This window comes from Peromyscus californicus, unplaced genomic scaffold (assembly GCF_007827085.1).
Source record: "Peromyscus californicus insignis strain IS unplaced genomic scaffold, ASM782708v3 Scaffold_15__1_contigs__length_86483966, whole genome shotgun sequence".
NCBI lineage: Eukaryota > Metazoa > Chordata > Mammalia > Rodentia > Cricetidae > Peromyscus > Peromyscus californicus.
The window spans coordinates 73,664,255-73,677,482 of NW_026294447.1; the positions used below are offsets into that span (position 1 = coordinate 73,664,255).

The following is a 13,228-nucleotide window of genomic DNA, read 5'->3' on the forward strand; positions in this document are numbered from 1 at the left end:
AAAACGTTAATATTTTTCCATCTCCCTTTCTCTTGCAGGTGGAGTGGTTTCATCTTAATATCAGAGAATCTAACCGGACTCATCCACATCTTTTCCAGTTTACTGACCTTCCCTATAGTATGAACATGTTAGGCCATTTACTTCCAGGACTCCATCCTTGGGACCTTCTGGATGCTCTTTTGAACAGCACCATCTCATCTCTTTCCTAAGACCTTAAATGTGCAGTGTCTAGTCACAGTCACCTGCAAACCACCTGATGTCCAACCTAGAACACAGGAGACCTTTCCCTCCGCTCCTCACTCCAGGGGTGAGCACGCGGCGGTGAAGTGTTAAACAAATGCCCAAGATCACGTAGCTGTCTGGCTATTTTTCCAAATTGCTACAGTTTGCCTAATAATAAACCTCAAACTAAAATTAAACAAAATAATAGTTAGGCTGGGCATGGTGGCACATGCCAGTAATCCTAGTACTCAGGCAGCTGAGGCAGCAAGAATGTGAGCGTGAGGCCAGCCTGGGCTACATAGTGAGACCTTGTCTCAGAAACACAAACAGTGAAGAACTAACTCTAGCTAAATAAATCGCATCTATTCCTGCCTTGGAAAAGGTAATATAGTTGGTAGATATCAGGCCGGATTCCTCCCTACTGGCTTGTTTTGAAATACGGAAGCTTGGAAGTATGTATGATGGGTTAAGGTCCGCTGATCTTGTTCTTTCTTAATCTTGGGGGCGTGGGGGGGGGGGAGGTAGTGTAACAAAAGGACATAGTTAGTATAGGTCGGCCCTTGCCCAAGAGCGGCAGCACCAGTCTTCACTCTGCTTTGGTCCTCCGTGTGATCTATGTCGCCATCACCAGGGTCCTAGATACAGTCAGCTCCACAAAGGCAAACCCCCAGCCTGCGGAAGCTCCACTTGGTGACCTCCCTTTCGGATTTCTGACGATGGCCTGGAACTTCTTCTCACAGAGATGTATGCAGTCTTCATCGAGGCCAGCAGGGCAATCCGAGGAGTTCTTCCCATCACCGGCCATAAGGTTCCGGGGTGCGAGTGTGTGCGTGGAGGCGGGAGGGGACGGAAGCTGGTCCCCAGGGCCGAAGCAGATCCAAGAGCTTGGCCACCTGAACCTGGAACTGGCGCAGCCGGTAGGACCGAGCCGCGCAGACAAAGACAGCAGGCTCCGCAGCCGGGCTCCCACAGTCCGAACGCACGTTCTGCCTCACCTTCTCGGGAGCCACCCAATGAGGCCTCAGCCTCTCCCAGGAAACGGACAGCAGCGGCGGGCCAATGGGAGGACGGGCTGGCGAGGCGGGGGCGGGCCTGGCCCGGAGGCCCCGCCCCCGGGTCCGCAGGGCTGGGGCGGAGCCAGACTCGCGTCAGGTGGTCCCGGGCGTGCGGGGAGGCGGGGCGCGCGGGGCGGGGCGGGGCGGGGCGGGGCGGGAGCGGCCAGCGGGCGGCGGGCACGGGCGGCACGAGCAGGTGGGAGCCGCGGAGGGGCGAGGCCGCCCGCGAGGGCGCCAGGCGGCGGGCACTGCGCCGCTCTCCTGTCCGCGGTGCGCGCTCGCGGTGCGCACCGGGCGTCCGCGGCTCTCGCGCGCCCCGCCTGCCCGGGCCCTACCTGCGGCGGCCGTCGGGGGCGCGGAGCCCCCAGCGCTGCCGAGCCGCATGAACAATAGGCGGCGGCGGCTCCTGCGGGCGGCCGCCCCGCACCCTATGGACCGGCCGCTCCATGGAGTCCTCCAGATCGCTTCTCGGCTGCCTGGCGAGCGCCGCTGCCGCCCCGCCGGGGGAGGATGCCACGGGCACAGGGGCCGAGGAGGAGGAGGACGAGGAGGAGGCGGTGGCCGCCGACCTGGGCTCCCACGCCGCGCTGCCCTACTGGACGGCTGTATTCGAGTACGAGGCGGCGGGCGAGGACGAGCTGACCCTGCGGCTAGGCGATGTGGTGGAGGTGCTGTCCAAGGACTCGCAGGTGTCCGGCGACGAGGGCTGGTGGACCGGACAGCTGAACCAGCGGGTGGGCATCTTCCCCAGCAACTACGTGACCCCGCGCAGCGCCTTCTCCAGCCGCTGCCAGCCGGGCGCCGAGGACCCCAGTTGCTACCCGCCCATTCAGCGTAAGGAGAAAAGGCGGCACCGAAGCCCGGTGGGGAGGGGAGGGGAGGGTGAGGCCTGGGGTGGGCAAGGAGAGGTCAGGGGTGGGGAGTGATTGGCCGGGGTGTGAGCGCTGCAGGGGCTGTAGCTGGTGCCACCGAGAAGCTCCAGAGCCGCAGGCCCTGCCTGGAACACTGGGCTGCTTCACCTTCACCTGACTCGCGCAAACAGCAACTCCTGAAGCCCCCAGCACGAGTCTCCATTCCCCTCCCTCCTTGTGCCCCTCCAGATCTGGAAGGGTTTCTGGAGAGCAGGTGGTTACTGTCACCAGTAGTAACCTTAGTCCCCCACCCAAGGACCTGGCGGACCTCTTCTGTCGCTTGTCCCCGCCTCTTAAAGGTATTTGTCCTGAGAGAAGTGGAGGTGTCTCTCGCCTGCCTGGGCAGGCTCACAAGTCCCGGAAGCATGTGTGAACGAACTCAAGAGTCAGGTGCCTTTGAAATCTCGTGTTGGTTTCTTGGGTTCTCGTCCTGTATCTCAAAGTTGTACCTTGAGGAGTCTCACCAAATAATATGTTAGCAAAGGTGTGTATGTGTGGGGGGAGGGCGCACAATCATGAGTGGAGAAATAATTAGAGAGAGAAAGTACGTCTTTCCCTCGTGGGAGTTCAGGATCACCAGGTACAGTGGCTAAGTCCTTGTCCCTTACAGCCATATCGTTCAGACAACACATATTTTTTTTTACCCATAATCCTTGCCTATATTTGGCATTGGCCAAATCTCAGGGGGTGTGGGGGCCCGCAGGCCCAGGGTTCCCTTCCAGGGCCTTTCTCCCTGTGTCCTGGTTTTCATCAGTTTCCCAAGAACCCCCTGTTCCATGCCCCTAACGAAATTTTCTTTGCTGTTTTTCAGAGGAGTTAAGTTGCCATTATAATTCCTTAATCATTTGTATATACTTGGTTATTTTAGAAGATGTGAATCTCTCTAAGTGTAGCTTATAGTATTTAAAAGTTTCCATAATTCCAGTTAGAAGACCTTACTACATACTTGGTAGTTAGTTCCTTGTTTTATGTACTTTGCATCCTACTTTAAGTCACTTTGATACTTAGTTTTACATTTTCATCTGCAACAGTTATCTTTCTGTTACTTATTTTTACATGAATAATTGCATTACTTTAAGATGAGTTTTAAATATAATTGCAACTTCTTTTTTCCTTCTTTTCCTGCTGGTCCTTTGATTGTCAGATTGTTCAGATCTCTGGTTCTTCTTAGATCTGTTCCCCTTTTATTCAAAGTTTCTTGTTTATACATTTTGATATGTATAATGCCCGGAAATGGCAAGTCACTTTAGATTGTTTCTGGGTGCTACATATTTTTGGCATATTTGGCAACGCTGGTGGAGACATAGGCCAATCAAAGGTCCTGGCATGATTGGTGTTGGAGATGAGCTTGGTCGATGAACTTAGGTTGAATAAGGTTTTGAAGCTCATTGTGGGTGGAGTTCTGTGATGTTTTTAGGGACAGCTAACGTGACAGTGTACAAGTTATGTGAAGTTCACAAGCAGCCTCTCAGTTCCCTCAGCATCTTGTGCTCCTGGCTGTCAGAGCAGTCAGGAGTGAACATGACTTAGGTTAAAAGAACCTTTCTGCTGAGTGCCAGACATGCCAACAGTGTGCTGCCTTGGGAGATGAGTCTCTGTAATGTGACCAGGACTCACCTTATTGGAATAGACAGTACCTTGGATGGAGTGGATTCCTAAGTCTGGAACCCAGATGGGAGGACCTTGTGCTTGGGGAAAGAATTCACTTGAGGAGCTTGGCATTGAAAGTTCTGGTAAGTGCTCTAACTTGGCCTTCCTTGGGACTGGCATTATTCTCGATAGTTCACAAAGCTCCAGTCCAAAGCTCATTCTTGAGTACCTGGTGAGTGGTGGCTGCTGTGTTAAGAACCAAGGGATAAAAGGATGGTCGGAGATGCTTCTGAACACACCAGGGAGACTGGTGAAATAAATATGAAATTTTAGTCAGTGCTTTGAAAAGATAGGAATGTCAACTGCGAGAGCTCTGTCCACCAGTTGAGTTAGTGTCACTCAGAAGATAAAGATGATTGACAAAACCTTGTCCCCCCAGGATCTGGAATAGTAAAGCCACTGACAGTTCTTCCCCAGAGTTACCCTTGTAAACTTCCCCTCTGAGACTTATAGCATGTGACATGTTCAGGATTGGGATACCTATGTCTAGTCAAGCAGTGAGAATCAGGTTTAGTTTTACAGTGTTGTTTTCAAGTGAAAATTTTGCTTCAAGCTTTATTCAATACAGAAGGGGAAATTACTCTTTTATCAAAGAAAAAATACACTAGTGATATTATAAGCCATTTTATATCCTGCTACTGTGGGTACCAGGGGTTGGCTCTCCATGGATGACAAATCAATATAGCCTGAGAGATCTCTCATCCTCTATGTTGTAAAAGGCCAAAAGTTTAAAGCTTCAGTTTGTCACTCTGGGAGATACATAGCTATTAAAATGTTTCTTCTACACTAGTGTTAGTCTGTTTGCAACACAGCATTAAGGTCACTATTAAGTTATATTTGTTTTTCCTGAATTCACTACAAATGTAAGAATGTTTTTTTAGATATGTTTAAGGTATGTGTGTGTGAGTAGATGCATCAGATGCATGTACCCATGCACACATATACCCATGAATGGAGGATGCTGGGTGTTCTCTAAAGATCTTTGCCTTATTACCTTCAGAGGGTCTCTAACTGAACCTGGAGCATTTTCAACTAGCCTCTAGACTGGAGGCTAGAAGTCCTAGCAATCCCCATATCTCTGTCTCCTGCCTAGTACAGGGTTTTTTTTTTTTTTTTTTTTTTTTTTTTTTTTTTTTTTTTTTCCTCACTTATTTACCTTTCTCTTTACAGGATCTCACTATGTAGCCCATACTGTCCTTGAACTTATGATCCTCCTGCATCTACTTCCTGAGTGCTGGGATTAACAGCTGTGTACCATACACCTGGCTCTGTATAGAAGACTTTGAAATTAACAAAGTATACCATTTCCTTGCCCCTAAGCCCACAAGGCGGGCTGGTTCAGTCAGTCTCCAAGCATACAATCTGGAGAAATAACATCTTGACTCCAACATGAAATAAGGTTTTGTTGATATTCCTAGAAATAGCCTCCCACAGAAAATTTTTAAAAAAGTGTGCTGAATGCAAGTTGACCTGATTCTTGCTTAAAACCAGGTCTTGACTGGAGCAGAGAAGGAAAGGCGAGCCCTCATGCTCTCTGCAGCTGAAGGTCTAGTCCCTGGAAGCCTGTCGGAAGGGACTTCTCAGTAGGGAAAGAAAAAGAAAGTCCTTGCTCCCGCTCCAGGTTGTCTTTGTCTGTTGGAAAGCTATTTTCTGTACTTTTCTTGCAGGCTGGCTTCCTTATGTTTCTTAACTTAGTGGGGGAAGGCTGAGATCTTAGCTTCTACCCCAGAGAGGTCACTGCTGTCTTTCCCTTCCATTTCATGCCTCTGTCTGCCCAGCTGCTGGAGGAGCTGTCCTTTTCAGCACCCTAGACCAAAGTCCCATCTTTTATACCCTCAGGTAAACATTGAACACCCACTGTGTGTTGACAAGTATGCTTCAGAGCTGAGAAACAGAGGGTGCGCATAAGAGAAATAGTATAGTTAATTAATTCAAAGACTTAGTTGAGGAAATAGGGCGATCAATTCAGTTCATTCAAGAGGCATGGAGCTTTTCTGGTAGAAAAAATAAAATAAAAAGACCATTCCTTGCCTCCAAAGACCAGGTAGACATGTATCTTTCAAAGAGGTTTCTAACCTCTCTTTACTGTCTGCATGTTTTCTCATTCGTGTGGATGACATCAGACAAAAGTTAGTAATTAGTCAGGATTCATTTTTAGGACTCAGAAACATTGAAGCTATTTTAAGCAAGAAATGGATTCAGCACAGGAAATCGGGCGCTTACAGACTTGTTGGGAGGGCTTGGAGAAGAGGCTCTGATGGGGAGTGCTCTGGGCACTGCAGAGCTGCACCAGCAAGCAAATTGGCACTGTTCTCACAGATGAGGTTCAGCATCTGGAGCTGCTGTTGAAGATGATAGCCTCTTGTGTCTGCAGCCTGGAGAATAGGCAGCCACTTCTCTATGGAACATTCATTTGCACAGCTACAGAGCTGGTGACCGGACACTGGCATGCTGCTGCAGACAGCCATGCTTGCCAGGAGAGGCAGCCAAAAAATGGTCTCCATCTCTCTTTGCTTTGCAAATCTTGTGTGTTACTTAGTTCATGTCCAGTACCTTTGCCATAAGGGATCCTGGGATTTGTAGTTTCTTAGCTTTCTAGCCTCTGATACTAAAAGGTGAGGTGCTAGAAGGATGTTGGGGTGGGTGCTGATTGCTGGTCTGCAGGTTCTGCCATGTCATTTGTTCTTCAGGGAACCTCCCCATACCCCAAAAGACAATAACTTTCCCCTCTTTTCTTTATTTCATGGTATCAGGGACTAACCCCAGGACTGTGCAGATACTAAGCATGTACGTTGTCACTAAGCTGCACTGCATCCCCAAAGGGTTAGTTAGCCTTGTGGAACTTGGAGGGTCAAGATGGACTCTGCTTCGTGTGTACATAAAGACAGTCCATTTGACTTAGTTCCTGAGAGTTTTCTTTGTGCAGATTGACAGTTGCTTTGCAAAATACAAGAAGAGGAGAAGATTAAGAGAATTATGATTAAGTAAGAACAAAAACTTGAGCCCCATCAGCATCCAAATGAGCAATGGGGTGTGATGGGGCCGACCACATAGGGAACAGCCATCCAGTTTGCTCTTGCCCAAATCTAGAAATATGTCTTTGTTTCCCTAGGTTTGTTTGTTTTATTTATTTATTTTGGTAGTGTGTGGTTATTCTCTCTTCCAGAAACCCTACCCACCCCCTTCCCACCCCTTCTAAACAGATCTAAATTTGTTTGCCCTACCTAGGTAAATTTCTTTTATTGGTCACCCATTAAATATTTGTCACAATGAGCACAGTGGTGGCAGACAGAATCTCTGTCCTGTGGCTGTCATAGTGTCACAGGTTATAGGCAATGAATGAGTAATTAAATAGTGATAATCTTGGTGAGTCTTGTGGAATAGTTTTCTGCAAAGGTGTTTGATAGGAGCTTGCCCTCATTTGGTCTTGAGGTTAGAAGAAGTTTCTCTATGAAATAGATGTTTAAGTTCAAATGTGAGGGATAATCTGAATTAGTCAAAAGAGAACAGGGTTTTAGGAGAGACACATGAAACAGCACTGTGCTCAGTTAGTTCTTAACATTCTATCTAGCCCAAAATAGATAATCACTGGTAGCTACTGTTCTTTTCCAAATGGTGCTGAAGGTATAATCAAATACCTTAGGTTCAGATTCTAGATCTTGGAAGCAGGTTGAATGGTTGAGGTGACTGTCAAGGATAGACCTGAGGCACTGAGGTCCACCAGAGTGAGATGTTTCCCATGAGGCTCCTTTCCTGTACCTCTCAGGAACTAAGATCCCAATAGAACCAAGTCCTGGAAGTCTTTCACATTGACTCAGTTCTTTCCGTGCTCAGTACCTCTGAGGCTCAGCAGGCCTGGGTCACTGCAAGGGCCTCCTTAATGGTTCTTCCTTTTGAGATAGGGTCTCCTTTTAGACCAAGCTAGCCTCAGACTTGCTACAGAGCTTTGGTTGTCCTTGAACTTGTGATTCTCCTGTCTCTATCTCTTTAGTGTAGGATTATTGGCATGTGCCATCACCCTGTTTTATGTGGTACTATGGGTTGACCCCTGAGCTTCATGCATGCCAGACTCCACCTGCTTCGACTGAGCTGCACCCTAGTCCCTTAGGGGCTCTTTGCTCCAGACTTTCTTTCCCATTATATCCTGCATGGCTGTCACAGTTGGTATCCTTTCTAAACCACAAAACTCCCTTTCTAAACAGCACATGTTGCTTCTAGAGTAATTTAAAGTTCTTTAGAATTGCTCGGAAGCTTATTACCACCTGGTTATCCCCAACAAGGCTCGAGTCTTACACTCTTATCCCAGTCAACAGTCCAGCCGCTGTGGGCTCCCTAATGTCCTTTGAGGTGTCACGTACCCTGATGTTGCAGTAGCATGTGCCATGTTACTGCTCATGTCCCTCTCTCTGCCCAGATTGTCCTTTACCCCACCCCTTCATTGTCTGATGAGGTCCCCCTCTACGCTTCCTCTAGGGCTCTTTTCACGTGTCCCTTTTCCACTCACCCTTGCCCTCGTCCTACTGTGGGAGTTACTGTCCTTCTTTATCCACTGATGCTATTTCTCCAGAAGCTATTTACAAACCAAATGGTAGCCGTTGTGTGTCTGCTCAGCCCTGGGTTGTGTGCCTCTCACCACCAAGAACAAATGAACCTAAGCAATTTTCAAAAAAGGTTGCCCCGGTATTCCTTTGGGTTAAAATGGGGTGGTCTTGTATAAGAGTCTCCTGATTCTCCAAGTAGGATTTACTTTACATTAAACACCTATAGAATGCCTACTCTTTGCTAGTCACTAAGACTAATGCACATGAAGTTAACCACAGTCTCTGCTGTGTATGGAGTTTACAGTGTGGAGACAGGAAGGTCCTGCTTTTCCTACCATGGCTGTGTTTGCCCATCCAGTGGAAGTGTGGTTAGTTATATGGTGTTCAAAGGAAATGTTTGACTTCCTGTTTTCTTCTTTCTCAGTGTTAGAGATTGATTTTGCGGAGCTAACCCTGGAGGAGATCATCGGCATTGGGGGCTTTGGGAAAGTTTATCGCGCTTTCTGGGTAGGCGATGAGGTCGCTGTGAAAGCAGCTCGCCATGACCCTGATGAGGACATCAGCCAGACCATAGAGAATGTTCGCCAAGAGGCCAAGCTCTTTGCCATGCTGAAGCACCCGAACATCATTGCCCTCAGAGGGGTGTGCCTGAAGGAACCCAACCTCTGCTTGGTCATGGAGTTTGCCCGTGGAGGGCCTTTGAACAGAGTGTTGTCTGGGAAGAGGATTCCCCCGGACATCCTGGTGAACTGGGCTGTGCAGATCGCCAGAGGGATGAACTACCTACATGATGAGGCAATTGTCCCCATCATCCACCGTGACCTTAAGTCCAGCAACAGTGAGTATGGAGAGCTGGGCTGGGCTGGGTCTGAAGAGCAGCCGCACCCTCACTCTGTGGCTTCAGTAGATGTGGGTTCCTGGTGGAGCCTTATATCAAAAGATTCTGCCATTGAGTGGCAGTGTGAGGAAAGAGGAGTGAGGCACCCGAGGGGTCTGGGGTGGTTGTGGACCGATAATTAGCCGGCAGAGTTGTCAGTATTTGAGACTGATATGTGCAGAAATAGATTTATTTTCCTACTTGTGGGAAATGTGTATGTAATCCCCCAAAAGAGGATATCCCCTTTCTGGAGCAGCAGAGAAGGCAAACCTATACAGCCTGTCTGCATTTCAACCTCCACATCTCGGCTGACTGGAGAGGCAGCCATCGGAAGAAGAGGTGTGTGTTTAACTGGGTCCCAGTACAGGTGTCAGTGTCAGTTGGAGAGCGTGACCTGACTGGTGGTGTTGTAGACCTCCTGGTAGCCCAGGGGTGCTATTAATGAATTCCATAACTAGCGTGTAATTGCAGGGAACTGAGAAGTAACTGTGTATTAAATACACGGAATCCATAAACTGGGCTGTAAAGTCAGTGTTAGGTGTAATTAAATGAGAAGTTGGTAGAGACTTCAGTCTTGCACATGGGCTGGCAGAACAGCTAGAATGTGCTTCCTGGTGTTCTCACCGGTCCAAACTGACTGCAGAGAGGATACATGTGATGAATGTATGTATTTAAGATTGTTTGGAGTAGCCTGTCCCTGAGAGGAGGGTATTTCGGGTGAAGAACTTTGGGGGTGACATGGACTCTTGGGACTACTCTCTGTATCTGTGTGCTTTGAGCCCAGAAGTTCTTCACACTTGGTTTTTTTGTTTGTTGAGTGTGTGTGTGTGTGTGTGTGTGTGTGTGTGTGTGTGTGTGTGTGTGTGTAGCCTTGACTGTCTTGGAACTTGCTCTGTAGACCAGGCTGGCCTTGAACTCAGAGATCCACTTGCCTCTGCCTCCACAATACTAGGATCAAAGGCGTGCGCCACCACCTCGCAAACCACCGCCCAGCCAGACTTTGTTTTTATCTGAGCTGTTCCTAGCATGGCTTATTTTTCTGTGGATGCTGTTGTGAGTCTGCTTTCCAAGATGCATTTTGCAGTTGTGTAAGTAGATTTGTTGTAAGAAAAATAGAAAATGGGAAAGAAGAGAGTATTTGCAATTCTTTTCCTTAGTGAGAAGGGATGTTTCTTTTTTCTTTCTTTCTTTTCTTTGAGACAGGGGTTTCACTGTAGCTCTGGCTATCCTAGAACTTGCTCTGTAGACCACGCTGGCCTCGAACTAAGAGATCTGCCTGCCTCTGCCTCCCGAGTGCTGGGGTTAAAGATGTGGGCCACCACCACTCAGCTAAGAACGAAGTTTTCATTTGGCATATCCTACCAGACATATATATATATATATGTATATATATATATGAGAGAGAGAGAGAGAGAGAGAGAGAGAGAGAGAGAGAGAGAGAGAGAGAGATTATACTTTGCAGATTCTTTAAAATGACCTTTGTTTCATTTACCCCTTCTGTCTACTCCCTGCCCCTTTAATAATAGAAAACTTACTCTTTGTGAGAATATGAACAATTAGGTATATACTTTAACAGTGGGTGTGAAAGAATTGAGTTACATGAGTGAAACATCTTACCTCCCTTTTCTCTTTGCTGTGACTTTATGGTTTTCTCATTCCTTGTCCAAAACTCTGCTCTTTAAATATATTAACTGAATTGAAACTTTCAGTGTCTAAATGTCAGCCCAGAGGCTACTTTGGGTGGTGGGATAAGAGGCAGATGCGTTGGTTAAAAAAAAAAAAGTGAGGTAGAAGCTGAATCCTCTTTAACTTTTTCTTATGTCCTTATTATTCTGAGAGAGCTAGACAGGGTGAAATAATGTTATATAATTTGGCCCATTGAGAAATCTGGGCCAGGATAATGGAAGTGTAAAAGTTTACAATTTCCTTGATCAAGTTTAAACTTTGACCATAATCTGAAGCTACACATACAAAGTTTGACCTTCTACAAGATTACTGTTGTGAAAACAAGGCTCTTGCGAAGGAGACGTTGCCTTGCCAAGTTGTGCTGCTTGTAGAAGAAGGCAGGAGCCTGCATGTCTCTTTTCCAGGAGCCAGGGCTCTGGTTCCATCTGTCTTTGAAAGTGGAGAGCTTTCGGGGAAGGAGTGGACTCCTTAAAGGCCTTTGTCAAGACATAATGTGCTACCATCCTGTTGGTGCCAGTGTTGGTATAGGTTGTGGCTCTTACGTGTGAGCAGGAGTTTGTGGGTAGGTGTTTGCCTGGGATTGTGTATGCCAGTGTGAGCCTCCTTGCGGTCATTCCAGAAAAAGTGTGCGACCACTTTGCGCATTGCTCCCATCTTGGGAATTGTGACTTCTTCATGCCTTGTAAACTGGGGACACTCTTCTGTTTTGTTTTTACTAAGGGTTATGGAAGGTTGGATTTTTGGTCACTGTCATATGAGGGCAGAATATGTGTATGTCAGTTGAGCTTGAACTAGTCAAGAAAAGAATGTGGCTGTCTATGTGGAAAAGAGAAAGTAGTGGTAGGCATCAGGCAGTTATGAAGTCTTAGTAAAAAGTGGCTGATTGAAATGTTTTATTGTCGTGGTCACCTGCTTCAGTCATTTGCTGTTTACTGGCTGTAACCTTCACTAGCATGTAATTGGTATTGGGTGTCAGTTGGACTCTGTCACCTAAAAACAGACAGAGTGACAGCAACTAAGTGATACCCTCATCTACCCTTGAAAAGAAGTCTGAGGATTTCAGGGTAGCTGCACAGTGTATTCAGAGATCCATCATCCCAGCACCTGGCTTCCATCCTCACTGTCTCCTTTTGGTCCAAGATGGCCATGAAGGGTACCCATTATTTGATTCAGATACAGGCCTAAAGGAGGAGGGAAAGCAGAGCCACAAAATACCTGCTTCCCTCAGCTGAGTCCATGCCCAGTAGATTCCCAGAGACCCTGTTTAAATTCATGTTCTTGCCTTAATTGGCCAGAACATGCTAGCTGAAGAAGGGGCTTAGAAATAGAAAGGGGGCCCCACTAATAATCAAGGTCTGTTCCACGGATGGGCATAGGTCACAGAAAAAGCAGCCAGCAGCCTCGCTGTGGAGGCTTCATACAGGGAAAACCCCTTATCTCAGTTATATGGTATCACACAGCCAAGGGAGGCAGCCAGGCCCTGAGATGGAAGACTCAGACCTCTTTTAAAACTAATGGCTTGTACTACTTTACAGTATTACATCAGTGACTTGAACATCACGGCTTAAAAGTACTTGTAAAAAACCATTGCCTATAAAAATGGGTCTGTGTTGGCCTGTTTCTTCAAACTGGGGAAGACCAGTTACTTGTTACTAGAGGCAGTAGAGAAAGATGATCTGTTAAGGGAAATGTTATCTTTTGGGGGTGGTAAGTGGGGTCAGGATTTTGTGTGGTGGGTAGTTTGGTGTGAAGGCATTCAGCAAAATGGCAGTTGAATAGTTCCATAAAAAACTACCAAGTATGGCTGGTGAGATGGCCTAGAAGGTAGTGGTGTCTGCTGCAAAACTTGATGAGCTGAATTCAATTCTTGGGACTTACATGGTGAAAAAGGAGAGAACTGACTCCCAGAAGTTGGACATGCACGTAAATGTAACAATAAAGTTATTATTTTTTTAAAATTATGAGGTTGGTGATATAGCTCAGTGGTAGGGTGCTTGCCTAGCATGCACAGGTCTTGGGTTCAAGTCCCAGCCTTGCCCAAAGTAAAAGTAAAATGAGCCAGGCAGTGGTGGCGCATGCCTTTAATCCCAGTACTTGAGAGGCAGAGGCAGGAGTATCTCGGTGAGTTTGAGGCCAGCCTGGTATACAGAGCGAGTTCCAGGATAGCCAGGGCTATACAGAGAAACCATGTCTTGAAAAACTATAAGAGAAAGACACGGGGGGGGGGGGGGGGGGGGGGGGGTGCTATGAAATGGCCTTGGGAAATATATGGACTTACAAGAGAAG

The 13,228-nt window shown here is 47.4% G+C and overlaps 1 protein-coding gene across 1 annotated transcript in view; it reads left to right on the forward strand.

The window, feature by feature from the left end:
* Positions 1-1,466: 1,466 nt before the first annotated feature.
* Positions 1,467-13,228, forward strand: part of Map3k9 (mitogen-activated protein kinase kinase kinase 9) — a 76,852-nt gene continuing 65,090 nt past the window's right edge. The window contains 3 exon segments of the mRNA XM_052739405.1: positions 1,467-1,865; positions 1,867-2,111; positions 8,804-9,217. Of these exon segments, the coding sequence (XP_052595365.1) occupies positions 1,660-1,865; positions 1,867-2,111; positions 8,804-9,217 (865 nt within the window). The 5' untranslated portion in view covers positions 1,467-1,659.